The sequence below is a fragment of the Corvus cornix genome, chromosome 24 (genome assembly GCF_000738735.6).
Source record: "Corvus cornix cornix isolate S_Up_H32 chromosome 24, ASM73873v5, whole genome shotgun sequence".
Classification (NCBI taxonomy): Eukaryota; Metazoa; Chordata; class Aves; order Passeriformes; family Corvidae; genus Corvus; species Corvus cornix.
In genome coordinates, this window is record NC_046353.1 from 5,951,423 (window position 1) to 5,977,569 (window position 26,147).

The following is a 26,147-nucleotide window of genomic DNA, read 5'->3' on the forward strand; positions in this document are numbered from 1 at the left end:
AATTTTAGGAAGCATCCTTCTTTGATGGATGCAGAATTTTGGGGAAAATTCTCACCCCAGGAATGCAGCACCTTTGGGAGTACCCTCACTCCAGGAATGAAGTTTTTGGGGACCATCCCTCTTTGATGGATGCAGAATTTTGGGGAGCATCCCAGGGACTCTTGGGAACCATCCTCTTGCCACGCTTTGGGGAGCATCCCCACCCAGGGATGCAGAGTTTGGGGCAGCACCCCTGGGCTCCCCACGAGGCTCTCAGCCCCCGCCGCAGCCTTCTTGGCCCCGTGTCCCGGCAATCCCGAATTCCTGCCCTCCGGAGCAGCCTGGCACAAAGGCGCATTGTGGGAGCGCCTTTCAAGCGAGGCCAGGGAGCGGCCGCGCTCCCGGCAGCGGGGAAAGGCCGCTGGAAGAGACGGAAAGTTGCTATTGGACGAGGTTCAGAGGCCGGGGCTCGGCGGGAGGGGGAGGAAAGCAAACAGCGGAAAGTGCTGACTCCGAAAGGCATCCCCGGCATCCCAGCCCGGGAGGGGGAACGGGCACCGAAAGTGTCCCGGTGCCTCCCGCCAGCCCTAAATCTCCGTTTTCTTGGTGTAAGGTGCTCGCTGTGCCCGGGAGCCATCAGCGGGATGTGTGGAAGGGTGTGCGCATCCCACATGGAATCGCGGAATGGTTTGGCTTGGAAGGGATCTTAAAGATCATCCAGAAAATATCACCCAGGAAGGAGCCGAGCTCCTTCCAATCACCTGCTGCTGCTCAGCACCTCATCCTCCTCCTTCCGCCCCTGCATCCCTCTACTGCCTGCCCTTAAATTCATCCTTCTCCTCTTTCACCGCCTCCTTCCACCTCCATGGGGTCTCAGGGATTTCCAGAGAGCCCTTCCCTCAGTTCAGCCTTCAGTGATTCCCGTTCCTGTTTCGACCTCAATTTCCCTCAAACACCAGTTTCAATGTCTCATTTCAAGACACCGACCTGGAGAAGTCCCTTTTCCTCGCTGGTCTCTCCTTGGAGCAGCAGCTCATGGTGTTTCCAGCAGGTTTTGAGCACAGAACCCCCCTCCACCCCGCAGGCATCCCTCGGGATACGCTGCCTCCTGCTCCACGGCACTGCTGGATGTGTGCATCCCTGGCAAATCACATGCTGGAGCCTGGGAAATCCCTTCTGTCTCCTCTGGCTCTGTTCAATCCCACACCTGAGCAGCCACACAGCAGCACCCGGGGCCGACACACCGGGAAAATCCTCCTGCAGGTGCAATTCCCAACACGGGCAGGATTTTCCTGCTGGGGAGGACATCGCTCCCAGCAAACCCCTTCCTCTCAGCTCAATTCCATCATGGAGCTCATTTATTCCATGATTTTCTACAAAACGGTTGGACTCAGGGATCTCGGAGCTGCCTGAATTCCAACCTGGGTAATTACGTTCTGTGATTCCAGATTCCCATGGATTTTTATTACCAACTTAGTTGCAGGATGCTGCAAAGGGGATGGATTTTGGGGGTGCAGAGCTGTGGCTGGGATGGTTTTTTCCATGGGAAAATCTCTGGCTCCATTCCCAAACTCCATTTCCCCATCCCAAATCTTACTCTGACTGCTGGTGGCACGGACACCCTCGGGACAAGGAAGTGTGGGGACAGGGCAGGGGCAACAAGGGGGGCAAATGTGCCCCCCTGTGCCTCCTCTGGGGAGCAGGGCGGTTAATGGGATTAATAATTAACGCGGGGCCGTTAATGGGCGTCACTTCCCGTGGAGCTCCAGGTGCGCGGGTGTTTCTAGTGGGAGTGTTCCACAGGCTGCAATCCCTGGGGAATGCGGGATCCGGGCTGCGGGGACCTGCGGCATCCTCAGGTTCTGCAAGGAGCGAAAACCCCCGAGAGCCGGGGCACCTTCAGCCCTCTGGGGTTTGGCTGCTCCCCCCCAGCCAGAGCCGGAGCCCTTGGAAGCGGCGCTGGGAAAGGAGCGGAAAGGAGCCGAAAGGAGCCGCTGGATGTTTATTTTCCCGGGATAGCCGAGCACGAGCCCCGGCGGCTCCCGCTGCGATGAAAAAGCCTCGGCAGGATCAAGGGCCCGCGGCCGCTCCAGCGGAGAAGGAAAAGGCGAGTCCCGCTCCCGCTTGGAGCTCCGCTGCTCCAGGGAAAGGATGGAGCGGGCTGGGCGCTGTCCCCAGGGCTGTCCCCGCTTTGGGCCCCCCCAGCCTCTCTCTCCCTCGAGCTCAGGGATCGGCAGAGCCTCGGGAATGCAGCGATGGCCCGGGACCACGCTCCGGCTGCCCTGAGGACCGTCAGGGTTCTCCACCCTCATCCCTCAGCATCCCGGGATGTTGTTCCCTGCGTGGCTACGGGCTGCTGTAAATGGAGAGAATTCCTTGTCCTGGATCCACCCGTGACTTGTCCACTCTTCCTGGTATCCAACAAATCCCAGCATCACATTCCAGGACAACGGGTCTGATCCCCTTCGTGCTGACTCCGTCAATGCAGCGTCACTGGTGGTGTCCCGTGGGAATTTCCCATCACGCAAACTCCTATGGAAAAGCATCAGCTCCTGCTCCGTGGACTTCTCCCAGATGCCGGATTCATTAATCACCACTTCCAGAGCCTCGGGCTCCAGTCGAGCCCCATCCAGTTGGGCACAGCAGAGTTTTCCTCCTGGCTTGGTGAGGACAAGGACACACGAGAGCCAGCATAAAATTCCCTGGAAAAAACATCCTAACTCCCATGCAGGCCCAGGAACTGGACTCGTTCTGAGTCCTTCCAACTCAGGATATTCCACAACGGATTCAAATGTGCATTTTTCCAGGATCTGAAGCACAATGGCGAAGGATTTGGAGAGTGCAGAGGTGGATTTCTCCTCCTGATGGGCCACAGCCCAAGATCTCCAGGAGGAAAGAGAATTCCCAGCACATCTTCCTGCTGGTGGCCACGGGTTCTGGAAGTTGGCCACACCCATTCCCCAAGACCCTGCTGCTCTCAAAGTTCATTTGGGCTGCTGAACCACAGATACCCCATGCTCCCAGTGAGGATTTGGGATGAAAGAGGATTTGGAAAGCCTGGAATGTGGATCCACGATCCCAAAGTGAGAGGGAGCCATGGGGAGCATCACCCTGCCATGAGCTGCGATGTCGGGCAGGCCCTTCATTCCCATAAAACCCCAATTTCCATCATGGGAAAAACAGAGAAATTGCTGGAATTTCCACAGTTTTGCATTGTTTTCCCACTTTCCGCCCCAAATCTAAAGAGGAAAGGCAAGGAATAATCACGCGGACACCGAGGGTTAGGAATTATTCTTCTTTTAATTTCACATGGTTTAAAATACGATATGAAATAAGGCTACAGTATATAAAAAACTCTCCAGCAAAATGATGTGCCAGCATCAGCAATTAAAACAAAACCAATCCCCTCCTTCCCCAGGAATTCAATGGAGGAGGGATTTTTATTTTTTTATTTGAATCCTTTAAAAAAAACCAAACGGAACCAGACACAACACACGGACACACACACACGTCGCTACATCTCTAAGCTACCTCAGCTCAGTTTTTTTTTTAAAAAGCACCTGCTTTTTCCTTGGTTTTTTTTTTTTGTTTTTTTTTTTTTAAATCTCACTTTTAAACTTTTTTTTCCCCCCGCTTTTAAAAAATATAAATTATATGAAAATACACGTTGGAAAATAGTCGAACAGCACAATATAACAATCTCTTTTTTTTTCTTTTTTTACTTCTTCTAAGTTTATCAGCTTAAAAAAAATGTGTAAAACCAAAATAAACAAAAAAAGACTTCCTTTTTTTGTTGGTTTTTTTTGTTTGTTTGTTTTTTTTTTTTTTACTGAGGCAGTTAATTCCTGGAGATATTCCATTATAACATATATGTATACATAGATTTATCCTTTATTTAAACCTCTTTGGAATGTAGACAACAGCTCCTGGGTGTTACACAGACCTTACCAGGGAGCAGAGCACACCAAGGCATCCCAGTTTTCCAATGTCCACGAGGAACCAGCAATTAAATCCTAAAACCTCGGAGAAAACCCCTCCAAAAAAAGCAAAACTCAGAAGGTGGAGATATTTCCTGCAGCATCTGGATTTATTGGTGCTTTTTGGGACCGTTTTTTGGAGGAGGTGGTGGTTTGGGAAGACAGGAGAAAGTGAAATTTTACATTATTCTTTATTTTTTTGTCCTGTTTGGTTATTTCTCCCCCCAAACGGTCACATCTGGATCAGGATGGTGGGAATAACATGGATCTCCACTTGGACACACACCAGTGTCCAAGGATTATAGTGATTCCACATGTGGAGATGGAGAGGGACAGGCAGCAGGAAAGTGCTTGTGGTTTTTATCATTATTGGGGTGGTTTTTATCATTATTGGCATGGTTTTTATCGTTATTGGGGTTTTTTCCTTTATTTTTGAGGTCCCAAATATCAACTGTCAAGGCCCCCGAAGCTGTTTGCAAGTAGGGCTCAGGCTCTGCCAGAGGGGCCAAGGGGACACCAACCCACATGGAAACAGCAGAAAATGAGCAGGACAAAGAAAATATCCCAAAAAACTCACCCAGAGCACCTGAGAATTCCAAACCAAGACAAAACGACCCTGTTTCCAACAGGATCTGCGAGGAGGAATTCACTCCTGCCTGGAGAAAGCAGCACAGGAGGGAGTCCCAGCCCGGGCAGATCTCCATCATCCCTCTCAGATCCATCCTTCTGGGCCAGCAGGTGGGAATTCACCACATTTTCGTGGACCTGAAGGAGCTCAGAGGGTTTGGGTTGAGCTCGTCTGGCTCAGCACAGCCCTCGCCAAAGGCCAGTGATGAAAAGCAGAAGGAGAAAGGAACCAAAGCAAAAGAAACAAAGAGAAATCCACACATTTCCAGTGTATAAACAGCACCCATCTCTGGGATGGCCTCTAGAACGGGAATAAAAGCAAAGGAAAAGAGGAAATGATGGCACTGATGTGTCTGGGACTGCTCACAGGCTGCGAGCTGGGAGGGCAAAGGGCCAGGAGAAACGGTGGAGAAACTTCAGCCAGGGGCTACTTCCGAAAATCCAGAGCTGCTTCCCATGGCTCACCCTTCCTAACCTTTAAGCATCTCTCCAGAATCAGTGGGAATGCACAGGCCCAGCTTGGAAACCTGGAATAAGCCCAGTGGATGAGGGATTTAGCCTGGCAGGGGGAGGGGTTCTACCCAAACCTGCAATTCCTTCTGTTGTAGCGGAATTTCATCCCATTCTTTTCCTTTTTCAGCTGGAGCAGCCGAGCAAAGCAGGAGGGAGGTCCTGGGACACAGCCCATGCCAGGGGCAGGAGCTGGGATGTTTGGGAGCCCCTTTCTTAGGGTGGAAGGGGGATTTAAGTGACCCATGATGGGTGAGTTCAGGGCACTCTGCAGCAACCCTGAACATCCCACAAACCCCTCTGACTGCTGGAAATCCAACCCTTCCTGTTGGGATGCTCTTCAGCAGCTGCTCCCTGTGCTCTCTGTGCCCTCACACCTCTCTTGGCTCCCTGTCCAGCTGTCCAGCCTGAGGCTGGATCTGTCCCAGAGCCTCATCTGTGGGGCTCTCATCCACAATATCCCGATTTTCCTTTCCTCCCTCCAGCTTGGCCAGGCTGCCTCCATCCTTCTCCTCCCTGCCTGCCCGAGGAGATGAGCCCACGTTTCACTTCTCAGTGGGCAGCGTCCCTTTCCTCCTTTGGGGCTCTCTTCACCCTCCATTCATCCCCTCTTCCCTCCTTTCCATCCATCCCACCCTTCCCTTCAGACAACCCGCAGCCCCTGGGTCTAACAGCCTCCCTTCCTGGACCCCCTCTCTGCTTCCACTCCCTCCTGGCCTTCCCATTTCCCCTCCAACACCACCCCTTATAAGGACACAGCAGTTCTGGGGCTGACTTGCCCTGAAATGACCAATTTTAGGATACAGAGGTATGCAGAGGAAAGGAGGAGAGCCCAGCACCTCTGGGCACCTTTAGGATCGGGGTCCCCTCCAGCTCTGCCCCTCTGCAGGGGTGTTTGTGCCTGAATATTCTGGCTCTTTAACACAGATTCCTGTCCTGCCACCTGATCCATTGGGATAAGGCAGGAATCACCTCTGGAAAGGCTCTGCCCCCCTGACCCCAGTGCTATCCCACAGTGCCTCTGGAATGAACTCTGTGTCCCAAAGACACATGCAGAAGGGATTTTGGTAAAGTACAAAATGCTGCCTTTAAATGCAAACACCCAGGGGGGTGAAAGATTCCCTTGGGCAGCCAGATCTGCGGGGATCTGGCGCTGGCTGGGATTGTATCGAGACATGGGAACGCACCCCTGACCCTCCAACTCCCACCAAGCGCACCCCAAGGGCGGTGGGACATGGTCCTCAGCCTGCCCAGAGCATCCTGGCAGCACTGGGCACAGCAGGAGTGACCCCTCCAGAGAAAAGCGGCTGCAGGAAAGGTTTGGAGGCCAGAGGGAGCAGCTCCCCTGGGACTGATCCCAAAGGCACCCCCGGTGACACCAGCCGTGCTTCGTGTCACTCACACCCCGCCAGGATTGGTGGCAGCAGCTGCCCAGGAGCCATAAAGATCCCATTTGCAGGGACAATTTCCTTTCTGCTGTGCCCACACACGGCCATAAAGACAGAGCTGCTGGAAACAGGAAGGAAAAACCATTTCCCTTTGGGTTTTGAACTTTTTCCTGATTTTCCCCCTCAATTAACTTGCATATTTTCCATTTACCACATCAAAAATATGGGAATTTCTCCCCTTCCCCCCTCCCCCAAAAGCTTTTCTGTAAGCACCAAAGTGTTCCTTGAGCAAAAGAAGTGATTTGGAAAATGCGAAAAAAGCCATTTTCCATGGAAATTTTGAGAGGTTTTGTGCAGCCAGACATAAAAAAAATTAAAAAAGCAGGGATTTCAACCAGCATTATCAGCGCAGCGTGTGGGGCTGGAAACAAGAGTGGCACCCCCAGCCAGCATCACCAGGAGCCACTCTGGAGCTCATTTTCCTTCCCATCCCAGTCCCAGCATTCCAATTCTCCAGTGGGGTCTACATAAACTAATTCCTCTTTTTCTCTTCTTCCTCCCTGGGATAAAACTCTCTGCTGGCAGAACAGAAACAAACACACACAATATTGCAATACTGAGACCATCTTAGAGCTTAAGACTATTTAGGAAAAAAAAAAACAAATACTGGCACAAAATTTAATAAAATAAAACTTTAAAAAAAAAAATAAAAAAGAGTCTTGATCCCTCCTAGGAAAAATTCTGTCTCCTGAAGAAAAGACGACGATGGACAGAAAGGTGATGGGACAAGAACAACCATTCTTGGCTTTTCCCTGTATTGCCCCTCCCCGAAGCAAGAATATTCACCCATTTTGGTTTTCCAAAAGAAAAAGAGTTTAAATTCCTCAAATCCTCGGGAATATTGTCATTCCTGACCTGTCAGTTTGTGTGTGAGCAACCAAAGGGATCCATTCGATCGCATTTTTTCCTAAACAGCCAAGGGTGGGGAGGGGATTGTTGGTTTTTTTAAGTGAGCTACATTTTTCTGGCTTTCTTAAAACTCCAAATTTCCCCCCAGAAAAGCCTGTCTTGGAGCTTTCAGGAAATCACCAAAAAGCCCATCCTTCCCAAAAGTTTACCTCTTCCTCCCCCCTCTCCCCCGACATCCTCAAAGCCTCGAATCCGAGTGGCCCTCGAAAAAAAAATGAGCAGAAGAACAGCGAAAATCGATAAAAAAGAACCACCGAATGAGTCCCGCCGGCTCTCCCCGAGGACTGCGGTGTCGCCGCGTCCCTGTCACTCGTCGGCGTCGGGTTTGACGTCGAGCATGGCGTGCAGCTCCTCGGGGGTGTAGCCCAGCAGGCTCTGCAGGTCGCACACGAAGCGGTACACGTAGCGCTTGCCGGCCGTCTTGTGGATGATGTTCTTGTCGTAGTAATAGCGCAGCCCGCGGCTCAGCTTCTCGTAGTTCATCTTGGGCTTGTTTTTCCTCTTGCCCCATCGCCGGGCCACCTGTGGGGAGCGGGGAGAGGGAGGGAAAGTCAGCCTGGCTCGGTTGGGATGTCCGTGTGGAGGAGTCTCTTTGTCGCTAAGGTGGACACAAGAATTGGCGCTGGGGAAAAGCAGCCTCTGTGCAGAGGCAGAACATGGCAGAGTGTTCCATGAGGATTTACCTGGATAACCCCGTGTGCTACCTCTGATATATCCTCGTATCCCCAGTGCTTCACCCCTTTCCCAAGGTTCCTCCTCCACCTTCTGCCAGTTCGAAACCAGAGGACACCAACACGCAATGGCCCGGTGGCGGTCACTTCTGCACTTTGGAAGGCTCTGGTCACTCATGGAGTTATTTAGGTTGGAAAAGCCCTCCCATCATGGAGTCCAACTGTTCCCCAGCTCTGACCCATGTCTCCAAGTGCCACATCTACACTTCAGGGGTGGGGACTCCCTGGGCAGCTGGGCCAGGGCTTGACAGCCCTTCCCATGAAGAAATATTCCCTAATATCCAACCTGAACCTCCCCTCGTGCAACTTCCTCTTGTGCTGTCACTTGTACTTGGCAGGAGAGACTGACCCCACCTTCCAGCCAGGGAAGGGGACAAAGATCCCATCTGCTCCCCACACCAGGGACAGTCCCCCCTCGCCTGTACCTGGCCTTTCTGAAGAGCTTTACCAATTCTCCTCTCCCTACAGCGTCCCAGCCACTTCCCACCGACTTTGGGTACAAATCCTTGCTTCCAAGGGGTGACTGCATCCCAGTTTTTAGCAAATTTTCAGCCGGACTCGGATTTCTTGGTTCCCCACAACATATCCAAGACCAGAACAAAGCGGCTGCCCAAAGGGAGCAGGAGAGGCTTATTCCCACCAATATTTCTGAGGAATTTGGGTTGTGCACTTAATTCCAGGACACTTTACCTCGTCTGGGTCAGAAAGTTTGAATTCCCAGCCATCGCCTGTCCAGCTGATGAAGGATTGACAGGACTTGTCGGTGAGCAGTTCCAGCAGGAATTGCCACAGTTGGATGGGCCCACTGCCTAGAAAGACAAAGGAAACACAGGATATCAATGCCAGGAAAAGCACAGCTTCTTCTACCCCAGAGGGGGAAAAATTCCCATGCAAAAGGTGCTCACTGAATAAAATAAAGCCCTCTCCTGTCAAAAAGAGCCACCAGCAGCCACAGGGCAGGAGCTGAGCTGGGAGTTCAACCCTACAAGTAACAGAGCTTCCTATCTGCAGGAAGAGCTGGATATTCATGCCCTGGAATGCTTCATGCGGAGTTACATAAATAGGATTATTTTTCTGGCACACAGACAGGAGGAGTCACTGCCTTGGCACCGGAGCAGCACCAATCCCTCCGTGCCAAAGAGCCGCCAGCCACGGCTGAACTCCGGCAGACTCCGCTTCCCGACCTTGACTCTTTGCTCCGTGCTGTTGATCGAGATAAGGGGGACCCAGGTATGAGAATTCCTTGGCCTCTTTCCAGGGCGTGTCACTGCAGGAATGGGCTCTGCTGGCTCGTGGGGAGGGCGGGAGCACACAGAGCTCCCCAGCCCAGGATCTCCTCGCCACCACCTTGGCACAGCCTCAGCAAATCCATAAGGAACCCCCTGACCCAGCTGGGGAGGCACAAGGTGAGCTGGAGCATCCCATGCCATGGGCATTCCACCTCTCCTTCCACACCCGGTCTCCATCTTCCCTCCAATCGCTCATTTTGGCCATCAGGAATTTGTCCCAGTGCACCCAGCGAGAGCCTGCGGTTGGTTTTGGCTTCAGTCGTGGAGAAGTTTGGAAATATTTATCTCTTCCTTGGGCTTGTGTCCCAATCCAAGGTAGAGGAGAAGCCCTGGAGCCAAAATCTTTTTGATGAGCAACTTCCAAATGCAGCCACGGCCCAAATATTGCACTTAGCTGTGGGCAAGGTGTTTTGGGAGAGACCCTGGCGTGGTTTAAACCCACCTTGGAATAGATCACTAATAATGACAATAATTATAACAAGACAGCCTGGGGAGAGAGGAAATGATTTATCTCACAGGGAGTTGTACAGGCTGGATTAGGCTGGGGTAATCCCAGTGCTGACAGCCCTGAGCAAAGTTTCAAGCAGGGAAAAAATGAAAAGAGATGGAGCCCAGCCTGTTTCCAGGAATGACAATGGCTGCTGTCTGAGCTGTGGCTGCAGGATAACCCATGGAGGGGAGGGAAGGGAAGGCTGCTCTCCTTCTCCACAGAGTTTAAAATGACTCAAAAGCTGCTGGGGAGGAGGAAATGAGAGAGCTGGCTCCAGGACACGGGAATGGCCGTGTCCCATCCAGCCCTTCCCAAATTGTTTCCCTCCTGTTATCCCTGTGGAACTGCTCCAGGGCTTTGTCGGCGCCAGGCCTGGGGGTTATCACAGCCACAGGCAGGGCAAGGCAGGGAGCTCCCAGCTCACTCTGCTGGAAATGGGAAAGGACTCGGCAGGGAAAGGCTCCAGCCCGTCGCTCCTCTGGAGCTTGCCAAGATGTTGACTCCACAGCCGCACTCTGCAGTAGGGATGGAGCTGGATTATGCACTCCAAAATGAGGGAGGGAATTCAGATGACGCCTTTGCCTCTCATTGAAAGGGAAGAGCCAAAAGCTCGGCCTGAAATGCCACCACACCTCCAGGCTCAGGCCTATTTATAGCAGTGAGCTCTAAATGCAGAGAAAACCCTGGGAAAAAGGTTTTGGTGGCTGCCTGAGGTCTTGCAGAGGTGAATTCCCAAGGGGATGAGTCCTCTTGGCCCACCTGACCTTACACCAACTTCCCACACAGGACCAGGGAGCATCCAACACCCAGATCAGGTTAACAGAGACGCAGCCCAAGGAGTCCAAGGCCAAGTCCACCCCCTCCCATCGATTTCTCTCCTGCGCAGCTGAAGAATAAGGATTTTTAGTTGATTCCTTCCCCGAAATAAGACGGGTGCCAGGTTCTTGGGTGAGGAGCTGCCCTCAAAACACCCCTGGGCTATCCTGGCCCTACAGGATCTTTGGAGGTTCCAGCCTCACTAACCCTGAGCCAATGGCCGGTGCCATTCCCGTTTGGTTGCCAGCTGGCAGGGAGAGGTGTCGGGAAACACAGGAATTCTTGCCCTCTCTCTGGCAAGCAAGGTAGGGCTCCTGCCACCGCTCCCAGTGCCGCTCTGCTGGGTATTTTGGGATTTCCAAGGAAGAGGTGTCATCCTTGGAACAGGGATTCCCGAGGTCTATTCCGAGCTGCCTGCGGGACGCGCACGTAAAACCCCAAATTCCTCTCGCTGGACAGGCAATTATGTGAGGAATGTGTTTATGCAGGGCTCCAGGCATGTCCCAGCTCCTGTAAACGCCCCCTCCCTGCCCGAGGGGGAGGCAGCCGAGCCTGGCAGATGTGGCACTGCTCCGAGATGGCAGTGAGGTGGCAGGAGCCAAACCCCGGCACATGCCCGGGCCTGTGCCCCAAATCAGCGCTGGCAGGGAGGAGAACGGAGCAGGGAGCAGTGCTGGAGGTCAGGGCATCATCTGCTGCAGCTGTAATTAGTGCTGGAGGGCCATCTTCACAAATGAGCCGCTCTGCGGGCAGCAAGGAGCAGGGGATCTCTTCCCATGGGATTTCCAGGTGGCTCATGCAGCAAAGCCGCTCCCCTTGATGTCACAGGGCAAGCAGGAAGCTGCCAGGCTTGTCCCTGCACCCCAAACCTCCTCATCCACAGGAGCAGTGCCCATTTTCCATCCCTTCTGCTGCAACCCTTCCTCTCATCCCAGCCAGGGCTGGAAATCCCCACCAGGATGCCAGGCTGGGATCACTCCATGGTACAAGCACACACAGCCAGGCTGTCCCAAGGCCAGCGGGTGCATCCGCTGCCGTGGTTATCCCAAAACAACCACCTGTTCCCGCAGCCTGGACTGGGATGCAGCTCCGAGCGTGAGGTTTGGAGGGGCACAAGGCAGCTGTTATGGCATTGCTCCCTCCACACACATCCAGGGGCTTCCCAGAGCCATCCCAGCCCTGGCTGGGGATGGGGGCAGCCCCTGCTCCACAAGAGACAAGGGGAGGACTCAGAGGGGTGGGGGTGTCCTCCCGCCCCGCCGCCACCTCCGGCACCCGCAGGACAGCTAAAAATAGCGCCCACAATGGGGGCCCTGTCTGGCCTTGGTGGCACTGAACAGGGTCCTTCAGCAGGGACTGTCACACCACAGGAATTCTGCGGCGTCAGGGGGAAAATATTCCTCTTGAGCCGGATGGCAGTGGGAATAGTGGGAAAGCTGGGAACTGCTGGCCGAGTGGGGCTTCCTCAGCACCAGCCCCCGATGGTGTCCCCAGAGCGAAGGATTTGGTGCCACACCACCCCTGTGCCACCCTTCCTCAGTCAGGAATGGTCCCCCAGCCCATTCCCAACCACTGGGATACCAAACTCTGCCGGATGGGGCCGTTCCAGTGGCGCGGTGACGGTGGCACGGCCCAGCTGGGGCAGACAGGCACAACCCCGTCATCTCTCTCGGGAGGGTTTTACACATTCACCCCTCCCAACGGCCTCTGTTTTGTTTCCCTTCGTTCAAACAAGACAAGAAGACAAAAAAACCCCACCTACCCACCCCCCACCTTTGCCTGGCGTGCTGCGGTTTGTGGTTCCAACCCCACAGAACAATCGGCCCTGGCAACGTCTCCAAAACAGCCCCTGCCCTGCTCACCTGCCCACCCTGCCCACCCCTTTGATGGCACCACAGTCCCCAAATCCCCCAAAGTCAGCCCAGTTCCCACAGCTCCTCCCCAGCTCCTGCCCAGGCTGGCGGAGGAGTCAGACACTGCAAGGTGGTGGAGCTTGGATGGAGGCATCTCCAAAGAAAAAGCAGGAGAGGACCCAGGAAGGCCCTTCCTTAGGGACAACACGGCCATGATTGCAGGCAGGAGGGCCAATCCGGGCCAGAGCTGCTTCCCTGCTACAGCTCCTCTGCTCTCAGGAAGGAGGTGTTGGGAGGACTGATCTGGTAGAATTTCGTGAGTGGGAAGGGACCCACAGAGATCAACTCCAGCTCCTGGCCCTGCACGGGACAGCCCCAAGAATCCCACCCTGTGCCTGAGAGCGTTGTCCCTGAAGCCAGAGGCTGACTCCAGAGGCACCTGGGAAAGCTCCAGGGATTTTGTGAGCTCCACACCCCCTTGAGGGTGCTCCTGCTGTCCACGAGCTGCTGAGCAACACCAGCTGGGTGTCTGGAGGAGATACAGCCAGAGCTGCTGCCCCCCACCGCCCCCTCCCCGGGCTGGAGGAGCCCTGGGGAGAGCTGAGCTCTGCCACGGTTGGGCAGCGGCGCGTGGGGCTGGCTTTGCTCTCGTTTGCACGTCTGGCAGGTGGGGCAGGAGCCACTGAACCGGCCCCACTCCCACCCTCGAGTCGCCACCCTGGGGAGGCCAGAAGGGCCCTGAGCCCACTGGGCCCTGCCTGAGGCAAAAGCGGGCAGGAGCTGCTGGGTGGCCACCCTGAAGTCACCTGCAAGGGCAGGTGAAGGGCGTGACCCAGAAGGAGCAGGGTGACACCATCCCCTGCGTCCCAGCAGGGCCAGAGGGGTGCCTGCACTCCCACACTCCTGCTCCGTGGCTGCAGATGCCCACACGGACACTCTGCTCCAGCAGTGCAGGCACGCAGGATGCTGATGATCCCAGCAATGCTCGGGATGGCAAGGACAGCCAGACCACTGGAGTGCAGCGGGAGAGGGGACGGGAAGGGAGCTGCTGGAGGATTTTTGGGTGCCGATGAGCACAGCACAGGGGGGATGTCGCCTGTGGAGGCTTCAGAGCAGCAGCACAGCACCGGGGAAGGGGCAGCAGCACCTGGACTGTCCTGAAAGAGACCCACTTTCCTTGGCACCGCCTCGGCTTTCTTGCAAAACAGCAGCTGTGCTTTCACTGCCGGCTCACAGATAAGAATCGCTCACAAACAGAGGCTGGGGAGGCTTCGGGCTGTGCGAGGGAGGCCGCTCACACACAGCAGAGGGGCTGGGAGGCCCCCGGACACAGCCCTGTGAGCCCTGACAGCGAGGGGCAGGGCGGGCTCTGGCCTGGGCACAGAGAGGGCTCCGGGTGAGATAACATCTGTGAGAGGAGATAACGTCTGTGAGAGGAGATAACGTCTGTGAGCGTTCCTGCACTGCCTCCTGGATTCCTGATGGGCATCAGGATAACGAGGAGGAGGATGGCACCGCTCTGAGAGGGACACTCTGGTCATGGGCAACATCAGCTGGGAAGGGGCATTAACCCCTGGAGTGCTGGGACTGGCTTTGAAGGGATCAGCACCTCCCTAAGCAGGCCCAGAGGGGAGGACAGGCAGCAGCACCCACACCAACGCAGCCTGGCAGCTGCGGGATCAGCGCCTGGGGAGCACTCGCCTCTCCCATCCCTCCCTCCTCCCCTCCCCCGTGGAGCACGAGGGGATGGCCCTGCTGTGTGCTCAGTGGTGTGGAGCAGCGGCTCTGGGCTGTGGTAGCACCAACACCGTGGATGGAAAGCCCCGGGGTGTCGGTCCTGCCCACCACCGAGCAAACAAACGCCATAACTTGGCTACCAACCCACACAGCTGCTCAAGGGAACCCAAAACCAGCTCAGTGCTGAACAGCTACATCGAACCAGAGAGGTTTGAGCCTCCTGTGGCCCTGCAACACCAGGGGAGCGGCAGCACGGGCTGCAAACACCAACACAGGGCACAAAGCTCCAGCTGAGTTTATCTACCCGGTGCCAGGGCTCCTGCAGGATGCTTGGTGGCCGTGGGAAGCATCAGAGGCTGCAGGATCCAGCTATGGCACAGCCCCAGGGGATGTGGAGGCAGAGCTGAGCTCACTTTAGCCCAGCTGGGCTCAGGCATGGAGGGATCTCTGCCCACTCACACCAAGCACGGCTCTGCTGCTGAACCAGGGAGCTCAGAGTGAGCTCAGCTGAGCCAGCAGTGAGCACACATCCTGAGCCATCCCCTGCCTGGATACCATGGATGCACTGTCACGGCAAAGAAAATGTAAAATCTCAGAATCACAGAATCTCCTGAGCCAGGAAGGACCCACAGGATCATCCAGTGCAGCTCCTGGCCCTGCACAGACACCCCCAAATCCCACCCTGGGCATCCCTGGCAGCGCTGTCCAAACGCTCCTGGAGCTCTGGCAGCCTCGGGGCCAGGACCATTCCCTGGGGAGCCTGGGCAGTGCCCAGCACCCTCGGGGGGAAGAACCTTTTCCCAAAATCCAGCCTAACCCTCCCCTGACACAGGTCCAGCCATTTTTTCAGGTAAAATTCAAGCTGGCCAAGATTTGAGTGAGCTCCAAATCCAGGAGTCCAGGGCTGGCCCTCCCTGCAGCGATGGAAACTGAAGTTCACCAACTCCTGAGCAATTACATTTCTCCTTCAAAAAAAAAAAAAGATAAGAAAATTGCATCAACCTCTCTGTGAGCAACCATGGCAACTCGTTAAAATAGGTCAAGATGTGGGGGCAGATAAGGCAGCTCTGAAAGGCCGCTCGGAGCTGGGTGAAGAATACATCAAACGCAAACAGAGCTTCTCCAAAATGCACCTTCTCACCCCAGAACGTGCCTCTGGGGCAGATACCATCAGAGATGTGCTGGGGCCACCTCCCTGGGCAGCACGGAGGTAACAGAACCTGAACAGGACTCTCAGATCTTAAAGTCAGCAGAGAAAGTCCTGGGGATGAGGGATGTGACGTCCCTCTTCACCCTGCCAGATCTAGTGGGGCCACCTCAAGGTGCCTGGTGGGTGCTGGCTGTGTCCTCGGGGGGAAATGGAACCCCAAGGTCTGGGTGTTTTGGGCTCCTGGGCTGGCAGAGCCCTGCTCTGGTCCTTGGGAGGCTCCACCTCCTCGGCTGAGCCACAGGCAGAGCTCAGACTCTGAGTTCCCCTCCTCTGGCTGCCAGACAGCACTTCCTCCCCCGAGTAAAGCGAGAGTAAAGCACAGCAAAGCACAACAACGCCTGAGTTCTGCCTCAGTCCCCACTCAGAGCTCAGCTGGCCCAGGCCAGACCTCCAGCACTTCTCAGTGCACAGCCTGAGTGGGGCTTTTTGCACTGACACAAACCCAGAGAGTGGAGAGCGCCCAGTTCTGCTCCAGTTTGAAACCCAACACGTTCTACTCGCTCTTCCCAGGATCTGCTCTCACAGCGACCCAGCTCCGGCTCCCTTTGCTCAGAAAAGCCACTGCTGAAGGTCTGGGGGCTTTAAAAGGGCTCTGAGGACATCTCTGGGGTCACTGCCTGCCAGGATCACCTGTCCAGAGCCCATTCCCAATGGCAAAAGCTGCCTCTGCTGGCTTGAGCACTGAATGTTGCTCAGCAGCCTTTGGAGCGGGCAAACAGAGCTCCAGCTCAAGGATTTCCCAGTGATTCCAGATTTTCCTCTCCACATTTAAAGCCTCTCAAGTGAAGCAATGCAAAAATAAATAAAAAAAGCCAGGCGTTCCCGCTTATTGATCCCACCAAAGTGCCTGGGCCAAGGGATTCTCTTCCCAGCTCCAAGAGGGGTTGGAAATGAGGTGAGGGAAAATGTTATGCAGAGCAAAGTGTTTGGAATTGTGCTCTGGCATTGCGTGAACCCAAGTCTCCCCTTCCCAAAGGCACAGCTCCAAGGACAGCCTTTGGGGTGCTAATATTCCTTGGAAAAACACAGGGCCCGGCCGCTGGCTTCAGCTCCTCGCCTCTCTCCGGGGGTGGTTCTTTTGCGCTCTTTTCCACGAGCTACGTGGAGCAAACGTGGAGGGAAATATCCAGCTTAGGAAAGAATGCTCCTGGTTTTGCCAGCACCTCGGTGCCTCAGTTTCCCCAGCTGTTCAAACGCATCCCGGGCTCCTGGCCAGGCACTGCGTACCCAAAGCACTTCCAGGTGCTGAAGGGAAAGGCATTGTCAGGAGAAAATAGGAATGAAAATAGGAATGAAAAGAGCAAGTTGTGCTCAGTGGTTTCTTTTCTCAGGAACATCGATTTCCATGGCACAGCAGAGAATGAGCCCCCGGGCTGTGGTCCCTCCTCTCCCTCCCCAAGCCCCAATCCCTACAGGAATGCAGAGCACACTCCTGTTTTGTATGGACTTGGTGGAGTCTCACTCAGCAGGCAGGGCTGAGCTCTCTTTCTAACTAAAGCTATAGCAACAAACCACTTCCTTTTTTACACTCCTAAAATTATCTCCCCAGCTTTCCTCCCTCCTGCACCTCTCCCCACCCTCACAAAAGCTCGGTATCAGCCCCGAGATGAGATGAGATGAGCCGTGCGTGGGAGGACACTCAGGGACAGTCGCAGCTCAGGATCTGCTCTGAACCTGAGGATGATCTTTATCTGCACAAACTCTTTCCACCAGCTGCTCCCAGCTGGGGCAGGACAGACCCGAGTGTGCAGAGCCAGGGGAGCTGGCAGGAGGCTGCCCCAGAGTTTTCCTCAGAGCACAGGGAAAAGCCATGGCACGGAAGGGTTGGAAAGGATTAGCTCAGCTTTAGCTGGAAGCCCCATCCCACCAAGTTTCTCTCCTTGGAGATGCCAGATTGCTGAAGGGCTGTCACAAAGAGCCAGAGTTTCCATGGCCTATCACCTTCTCATCTCTCCCAGCACAAGGAATGGAAAACGTTTGGGATGGCTTTGGCAGCGCCCCGTCCCTGCCTCACACCGAGGTACGGAGCACAGCCAGGGCCTCCTCTTGCCAGAGGGGACAGGAGCAGTCCCCACGCACAGCAGGGCTGGGGATGTGGCTGCTCCTGCCCCAGATGGCCACCGGTCACCTGGCAGTGCCACAGGGGGCTGGGGGCTCTGCTGCACCTCGTGTACAGGAACCAAACCAGAGCCAGCTGAGGCCACAGCTGGAGGTCAGCCAGGTCCCTCATCCCCCATGAGGTGTGGGGTGTGTGGGATGGCCACACTCGAAGGAGATGCAGCCCTGGGCTGACCCCAGAGACACCCCAAAAACCTTCCCTGCACCAGCCACGCCGAGCTGGGGCAGCTCAGAGCACCCCGAGGCTCTGCCCCCGGGGATGGGGAGGTGCTCCCCGAGGTGCTGGGGGCCCCAGAGGGGTTCTCCAGGATCGAGGGTTCCCTACCTGTGTAGCCAGCCAGGGCAGCAGCAGGAATGACAGGCTTGTCCTTGTTCATGTCGGCCCGGTCCCGCACATAGTCCTTGAAGGTGCCCTTGGGCTTGTGGCTGGGCAGGGTGGCAGGGTAGTCCTCGGAGTCAAAGCTGTCGTAGGAGGGGACGCGCTGCAGGCTCTGGAAGGAGGACTGGCTGCTCCAGGACTGCGTCAGGCGGTCGCAGCTGTCGTAGCTCTCAATGCTCTCGAAGGAGTCCTGGCCTCCCAGCTTACCTGGAGGAGGCAGAGCTGGTGAGACGGGCCTGGCCAGCACAGGGTGCCTCCCCTGGCCAGCACAGGGTGCTTCACCTGGCCAGCACGGGGTGCCTCACCTGGCCAGCACAGGGTGCTTCACCTGGCCAGCACAGGGTGCTTCACTGGCCAGCACAGGGTGCCTCCCCTGGCCAGCACGGGGTGCCTCACCTGGCCAGCACAGGGTGCTTCACCTGGCCAGCACAGGGTGCTTCACTGGCCAGCACAGGGTGCCTCCCCTGGCCAGCACGGGGTGCCTCCCCTGGCCAGCACAGGGTGCCTCACCTGGCCAGCACGGGGTGCCTCCCCTGGCCAGCACGGGGTGCTTCACCTGGCCAGCACAGGGTGCCTCACCTGGCCAGCACGGGGTGCCTCCCCTGGCCAGCACGGGGTGCCTCCCCTGGCCAGCACGGGGTGCCTCCCCTGGCCAGCACGGGGTGCCTCACCTGGCCAGCACAGGGTGCCTCACCTGGCCAGCACAGGGTGCTTCACCTGGCCAGCACAGGGTGCTTCACCTGGCCAGCACGGGGTGCTTCACCTGGCCAGCACAGGGTGCTTCACCTGGCCAGCACAGGATGCCTCCCCTGGCCAGCACAGGGTGCCTCCCCTGGCCAGCACGGGGTGCCTCCCCTGGCCAGCACGGGGTGCCTCACCTGCGCACTGTGCAGGCTCAGGGAAACTGATGCTGTCCCTTTCCATCCCATCTCCAAAGTAAGCACAGCCCAGGCCTGGGATACTTTTACCTTTGTCATTCAGAGCAGGGCTGAGCCCTGGAAAACTTCAGGCAGAGAGAGACGGGGAAAAACCCAAATCTGGCCTTTTTACCCAAGACTGGTGCCTGGGGCTGACTGGAAGTGGTCCCTCATTTCCAAAAGGCAGTGTCAGAGACAGCGTTCACTTGAGATACCCAAGGCTGAGCTCAGGAGCCTAAACATGGGCACTCCAGGACCTCTTTATTCAGAGTGTGGGCAGGCCCTGGCACAGGGTGCCCAGAGCAGCTGTGGCTGCCCCTGGATCCCTGGCAGTGCCCAAGGCCAGGTTGGACTGGGCTTGGAGCAGCCTGGGACAGTGGGAGGTGTCCCTGCCCATGGCAGGGGGTGGAACCAACTTTAAGGTCCCTCCCAAGTCAAACCTTTCTATGATTCTCTGATTTCTGTGATTCTCTTGCTGCTGAAGGACATTGGGGGTCCCCAATAAATCCCCCATTACATCTGCCAGCCCTATTCAAACACTGCTTGGGCACACCCAGCTCCTTTAATTTGGATGTTGCCTCCCAAACTTTTTTTCCTGCCATCTGTTCCAGCCAGCCCCACATCCCCAAGCAGCAGCAGGTTTGATGGAGAAGGAGAGTGAATAGCTGAGAGCTCCAGCAGCTTTCTCCAGCCCTGGTGAGGTGAGCACAGCTGGCTTGTGTCAAAGTCGCTCTCTGGGGTATTTTTAGCCGAAGCCAGAACATGAGAGGCCAGATCCTCAGCAATGCTGATTTACACCCCCAGAGCCGGCCCGTGCAGCCTCTGCACTGGAACAGAGCTAAAAAAGGACCCAAAGAACAAACTGAAATTGCTGCCTCTGATCTCCCTACGCTGCCGATTGCTCAACATCTTTCCTGACAAGCTACGAGCGTAACAGGATCATTCAAGTTCACTGATTTCCCAAACCCGGCTAAAAACAGCTGCTGGGATTGTGCAAGAGCTCCTGGAGAAATTTCCATTGGCAGAGCTACCCACAGCCTGGGCCCAGAGAGCAAGTCCCGGGGGAAGGGGAACGTGGAAGGGCGCTGGCACACACCCCCAAATATTTGTTGTGTTGTAGCTTGAAGAGCACTTGCTGTGGAAAGGCTCAACTACTGCAGGCCCTGCCCTGACTGCTGGCCCGGAACCATTGGGAGTTGGGATCCATTGGCTTCATTCTGCTGGGACAACCCTGTTTCAAACTCTTTGTTCTTTTAGTTTGTTGAGGATTTCACACTCCCATCCTTCCCTGAGTGCTGTGAGGGGAACACAGCGCTGCTGTACATTAATTGGCATAACCAATTCCCTGAGCGGTCCTGCAGCACAGGCTCGTTCACAAAAGGAATTAAAACCTGACAGAGATGTGATTTGTGTCAATCCATTGAAAATTCACCCAAATTCTGCCTAGCTGGAACAATCACGCCCTGCACTTACTCAAGAGAAGCTGAAATGAGTTTGGCAGCTCCACTTCTCAACCTGACGCCCTTACTGACAGGGCAGAGGGAAACAGCTCCTGTGGGACCCCAAAATTCCCTCCTAAAGGCCCCAGACAAGGCGACTGTCTGGAAAACCTTCACCCTGAGGTGATGCTGAAGGGCTTGACTTTGTATCAGACTAACCTTGTAAGACAGGGCAAGGTAAAGAGGAACATAAATACAAATTAATTGGCCTCTGCTTCATATTAAAAATATTATATTATAAAATCTTATAAAATTATACTTTCCCCCCACCTCTGGGAGGATCTGTGTCCCCCCAGGGCTGAAATGCAGCACTGGTGTGAGCACAGCCTCTTGCAGGGTTCATGTCTTTGCTAACAGCAGCATCAAGGGCTCTCTCTTCCCTCCCCTGAAACCATTTTTAGGCTTGCCACTGAGAACAGGCTCGAGGCACAGTTGCGAAAGCCTTCCTGCACTATTGCACTGTGAGAATGATGAAATCACCTGTGCTAAAGAAAAGGTCATGAAAAGCGAAAGGCACTGCTGAAACAGAGGCAGAAAAACAACCCCAAAAGAAGAAGTTTGCCCCAAATTAAAACCCTGCTGCCCTTCTGGCTCAGGTCACCTCTCTCCGAGGGAGAGGCAATAACACAATTAATAACTTCCCTGTAATTAGCTTTCCCAGCTTGGAAAAAGAGTGAGAAAGTTCAGATGAGCTGCATGGGCGCTGGAAAGCAGCTCTGGCTTTCCCGGGAGGGCAGCTCATCCTCAGCTCTCCGGATCAATGGGTTTCACTGCTCCACATCAAACCTGGCTCACAGCAATGCGCCACCGAAACGCCTTCTGGGCCTGGGGACACCTGGCTTCTGCTCAGGGGGGATGGCACGAGGGTCACATCTCTTGCCCGTGCCTCGGGTTCCCTGCCTGGAATCAGGAGATAATGATGCTCTTTGTGAGGGGCTTTGAGCTCTGTGGATTAAACCTTTGCTTTGAGCGGAGGCAGAGCCACATCCGCAACCTGGCATCACTGATGTGATCACAGAGCACTCGGGCACGTGGGCCCCAGGTGTTCCCAAATTCATAACATTAATTGGGAAGGTATTTGGGCTCAGATCTTCCAAAGTGTTCAGGTGTTTAAATCCCACCATCCCAAACAGGAACCATGTCCCTACAACTCTTTGGAGAGGAGCACTTGGGGGTCCTTCAGCTCTGCTGCTGCCTCAGCCCCCGACACTGCCCCTCCTAACAGAGCTCAGGAATTGGCTACAGGAGAATATTTCGAACAAGCAGCCATCAAAATCCCTGGGGATAATGGACAAAGGCTTTGGATCACAGGGTGCAAACCTTGCATAGCAATTCCTGATGAGAACATGTGAAGAATTTGTGGGGCTTTGCCTGGGCTCCTACAAAATGGGATTTCTACAAGCACCCAGCAGTTTTTCCTCCCTGATGACACAAAAGCTCATTTCAATTCCACTCAGGTCCGACATCAAAGCACAGCACCAGAATTGCTACGTTTCTGCAGATGTGAAACAGGCAGTGGAGGAGAGGAAAGAAAGACCTTCCTCAAGTTTCCCCTGGAGAGAAAGGCAGGGAGGGCTCAAAGCCACCAGGGAATCCAGCGTGTGTTGGGAGAGGGCTGTGCTAGCACTGCACAGCTCCCTGGTGGCCTTGGGAGCACATTCCCACGGGAGGGAAGGTGAGAACAGCAGGAATCCACGCCCATCCCGGGTTTAAGCCCGGCTTTACCTCGGCTGGCACGGCCCATGCACATGTTGTCCGGCGTCACCACCTCCTGCTTGATGGAGAAGTAGTCGGTCTGCAGCGAGTCCTGCGCCGGCTCCCGCAGCAGCACCGAGGGGTAATCGCTCTCGTACTTGAGGGACAGCAGCTCCTCCGAGCTGATGGGGTGCAGGGTCTGGTAGGACTCAGTGATGAAGCTGGGCTCGGAGAACTCGGAGGGGGGCACGCACTGGGCGTGCTCGATGCCGTAACCTGGGGGCACAACGGGAGCGTCAGAGCCCACCCCAAAAGCAGCCCCAAGGGACCAGAGTATCCCCCATGCCCACCCTGAGGCTCTGGTTTGGGCAAGGGTTCCAAGAGCAGCAGAGATGGGGTCTGAAAAACGCAGCAATTCAGCCAAATTAGATACCCCCAAGCATCTTCAATGTGCGTTGCACCAAATTCATCCCAAGGGAGGGAAAAAGCTGGAAAATCCTGGGGAGTGGAGCCTCAGCAAAGGAGAAACAGGGCAAAAATGCTTCACTGCTGATTGGGAAAGGTGAGTCCCTGCTACAGCCACCTCTCCTCAGTGCTAGAGCCTGGCATCCCAATCCACAGAAGCACAGAATCAGGGAATCAGGAAATCAGGGAATCCCAGAAGGGTTTGGGTTGGAAGGGAGCCTAAAGCTCATCCAGTCCCACCCCCTGCCATGGGCAGGGACACCTTCCACTATCCCAGGCTGCTCCAAGCCCCATCCAGCCTGGCCTTGGGCACTGCCAGGGATCCAGGGGCAGCCACAGCTGCTCTGGGCACCCTGTGCCAGGGCCTGCCCACCCTCAGAGCAAAGGATTTCTCCCTCACACCTGATCTAAATCTCTCCTCTTCAGGTCAGTTTGGTTTTTTGCTGGTTCATGAAATATCTCCCAGATTTCCAATGCCCTTAAAGAATATCTCCAAAGCAGTGGCAATGGGAAGTGCAGGAGTGCAGATGGAGACTCATCCCTCTCCTTGCTAGGCTCCTCCCTGACAATCCAGAATTCAGCCTTCTTCCCCCATTCCTGCCCTTTTTAAACAAATTTTTCACAATTCCCAATACTCAGGTGTGCTGAGACTGCTTTCAAGGCCTGCTGAGCTACAGCTTCAGACAAATAGTGCTTGAAAAAATCAGATTTTGGCACACAAAGCAGCCACCAAAAAGTACAGGAGGCTTCCAAATAAACCCCAAACCCTTGGAAAAACAACATCTCCCTTTGCATGGTGCAGCCCTATTGTGGTGCAGACAAATCTCTGCTCAGAGGTGCTTCCAGGCATGACAATGGTGCTAATTGACCCTGCTAATTGAGACTTACTAATGAAGTAATCTGAGGTGTAGCGGGACTCGGGGTACGTGGTGTTCACTCCGTTTGCTGGGTACGGTTTCACCTCTTCTGCAAAGAGGAAAGGAAGGAAATGTCACCCATCCGAAGGCACACGGAGCTGTGCAAGGCTTGCTGTGACGCAGAGCACCCTGAACTTCCCAAAATCTCCTGCCTGGGTTAAACCAGGACGTTCTGAGCAGCAGGAATGAATTCAGAGCTGAAATCCCACAGAAACCTGCGGCTCACGGGGTACTTTGGGAATTCCTACTGCAGGTATGGCCAAATGTAAACAAAACCAACCCTACCCAAACAGCAGCACCTTTCTCAGTCAGGTCCCTGGGAGGCTCTGAGCTCCCAGCTGCATCATTTCCTCACTTGCCTCAGGCTTTGTCACCCCTTGTTCTCCTGGAGGTTGCTGAGCACACTTCCATGGGTGAGCTCCTGGAAAATTTCCCCACCCAGGGACAGTTGTTCTCCTGGAAAAGCTCTATTTTTAGACCAGCAGTAGGAGTGGGGACAACACCCCAAACCCAGCTCCGCTAACCCCAAATCTGTGCGAATTCCCAGCCAGTGCAGCCCCTGGTGCAGGCAGAACATTCCATGTTCAAAATCTCCACTGTCCCTGACCCCACTCCTGACACAGACTCCTCTGTGTATATATGGGCAAAATGCCAAATTTCAGCCTTTCCATGGGCATAACTCAAAATGGAGCCCACCAAAGCATGGATTCCCTGCTTCCCATGGCCTTCTCCAAGTGCTTTACTCCTCCTGGCTGGGCTGAATCTGCTTTCCCATGCAAAAGCCACCCTGCCCCTACCCTGAGCAGTTTTTCCAGGAACACCTGACTCATTCCAGCATGGCATTCTGGGCAGGGATACCAGGATGGGAGATTCTCTTCCCTTTAACCAAAGCAGCGCCCCCGGGCAGCTCGAGGCTGGGTTTGTTTCTGGGAGGCTCCGTTCGCCTTCGAGGAGCCTAAATCTGGCCCTCTCCCCTGGGGATTGCAGGCTGGAAAATATTCCCTAACAAAAGGAGGGGTTGTGCAAACACAGAGGACTAATGAGAAACGCTCTGCTCCTCTCCCCACGGTGCCTGCCAAGGGGCAGGGGGTGACCACAGAGCAGGGCAGAACCTCGGGTCGCGCTTACAGCCAGATGCAGGGCACTGCTGACTGCTGGTGACCGAGGAGGTTATTTTGGGAAGAAATTTGGAAAAATAAGCCTGAAAATACCCAAATCCATGCGGGGAAAAGGCGCCCATGTGCTGTTTTTAAACCCTGAGCAGCCTGTGGTACGTGAGTCACTCTGTGCTCACCGGGGACGGTGTCAGCGCAGGGGACAGCGGGGTCACAGCCTGTCCCGGCACGACCCCGGGCCAGCAGCACGGGTCAGGCCGGACACTTCAGGGTTAAGAACCAACAGCCCAGTGATGGTGGTGGGGAAGGTGGAGAGACAAGCTGGAGCCTGGAGACACCTGGATCTCTTCCCACCTCACATCCAGGCGCAGGGGGAGACCCCCAGCTCCTCCCACACAGGCAGGGACGTGGCAGGGACAGCTCTGTTCTGTCTGTACAGCAGCAGCACAGCCCAGCTCTGGTCAGGGCTGCAGATGAGCTCCCAGCTCAGCCCCAGGACTTACAGGGAACAGAAACCAGTCCTGGAGGAGGTTGGTTGTTCCTTGGAAGCTCTTTGTTACTCTCCAAATACTTCACTGGGAAATGTGTTCAGAGCCCACCAGAGGAGCCAGGGCCCAGCTTGTGCACGAATGACAAAGTCACCAGTGAAACCAGACAGGGAACGGAGACTTCTTGGTTCCCAGGGCAACACCAACAGTGTGAAGACACAGAAATTCAGCTGTATTCGTTTTCAACCTTTCTGAAGAAGAGTTGCAGCAGACACAAAGATTTCCAGCCTCTTTGTAAAAGCTCCTCCCTGTCCCAGACCTTTTGTGCCATCAGTGCTGCAGTGTCTGAGCACCCATGTGTGCCAGTGCTGCCTGAAATTACGATTCCTGCTCGGCAATAAATCTACGGCATCAAGTCCATCTCCACATGTGGGGCATCTGCAGGAAGGAGGTGCAAACCCAGCCCTGCTGCCTCAGCCAGTACCTGCAGCACATCCCACCCTCTCCAGTGGTGAGGAATACAGCCAAAATTATTCCTGTACAGCCCAAAAAAATCTCCGAATTACAGAATCTCAGGGTGGGTTGGGTTGGAAAGGACCTTGAATGTCACCTATTCCCATCCATGGGCAGGGACACCAAGGAAGAAGGGCTGTGGGAAGGTGCAAGCAATGGCTCATTGCAAGGAGAAACTGGGCTGACCACAAGGTTTGGCTTTGTTTGGTTAAACTGCTCGATGTTGATCCAAGCACTCCGTGGAAAATATGCAAAACAAAAGGGATGGACCAGATTTAGAGCCCAAGAGCAGGAAAACAGCCCAGAGCCCGGGAAGGGCTGTGTTTACCTTCTGCAAACCACAGGTAGCAGTAAAATTAGTAATGGGCAATTAACATCCATTTGTCAATGGTTTCCTGGAAGGAATAACTGTGCTCCCCCTCCCCTTCCTGCCACCAGGGTCAGTAGGACAGCACAGGGGACATT

General features: G+C 55.0%; 1 protein-coding gene across 2 annotated transcripts in view; it reads right to left on the reverse strand.

Moving 5' to 3' along the window:
* Nucleotides 1–3,260: 3,260 nt before the first annotated feature.
* ETS1 (ETS proto-oncogene 1, transcription factor) overlaps nucleotides 3,261–26,147 on the reverse strand; it is a 76,508-nt gene continuing 53,621 nt past the window's right edge. The window contains exons 6-10 of one of the 2 annotated variants that reach the window (XM_010403971.4): nucleotides 23,538–23,615; nucleotides 22,215–22,460; nucleotides 18,020–18,280; nucleotides 8,872–8,990; nucleotides 3,261–7,972 (exon numbers count right to left, since the gene is read on the reverse strand). In XM_010403971.4, coding sequence (XP_010402273.3) covers nucleotides 7,757–7,972; nucleotides 8,872–8,990; nucleotides 18,020–18,280; nucleotides 22,215–22,460; nucleotides 23,538–23,615 — 920 coding nt within the window. In that variant the 3' untranslated portion in view covers nucleotides 3,261–7,756. The remainder of the gene's footprint in view (nucleotides 7,973–8,871; nucleotides 8,991–18,019; nucleotides 18,281–22,214; nucleotides 22,461–23,537; nucleotides 23,616–26,147) is intronic. The other variant, XM_039564855.1, reaches the window with a different exon arrangement.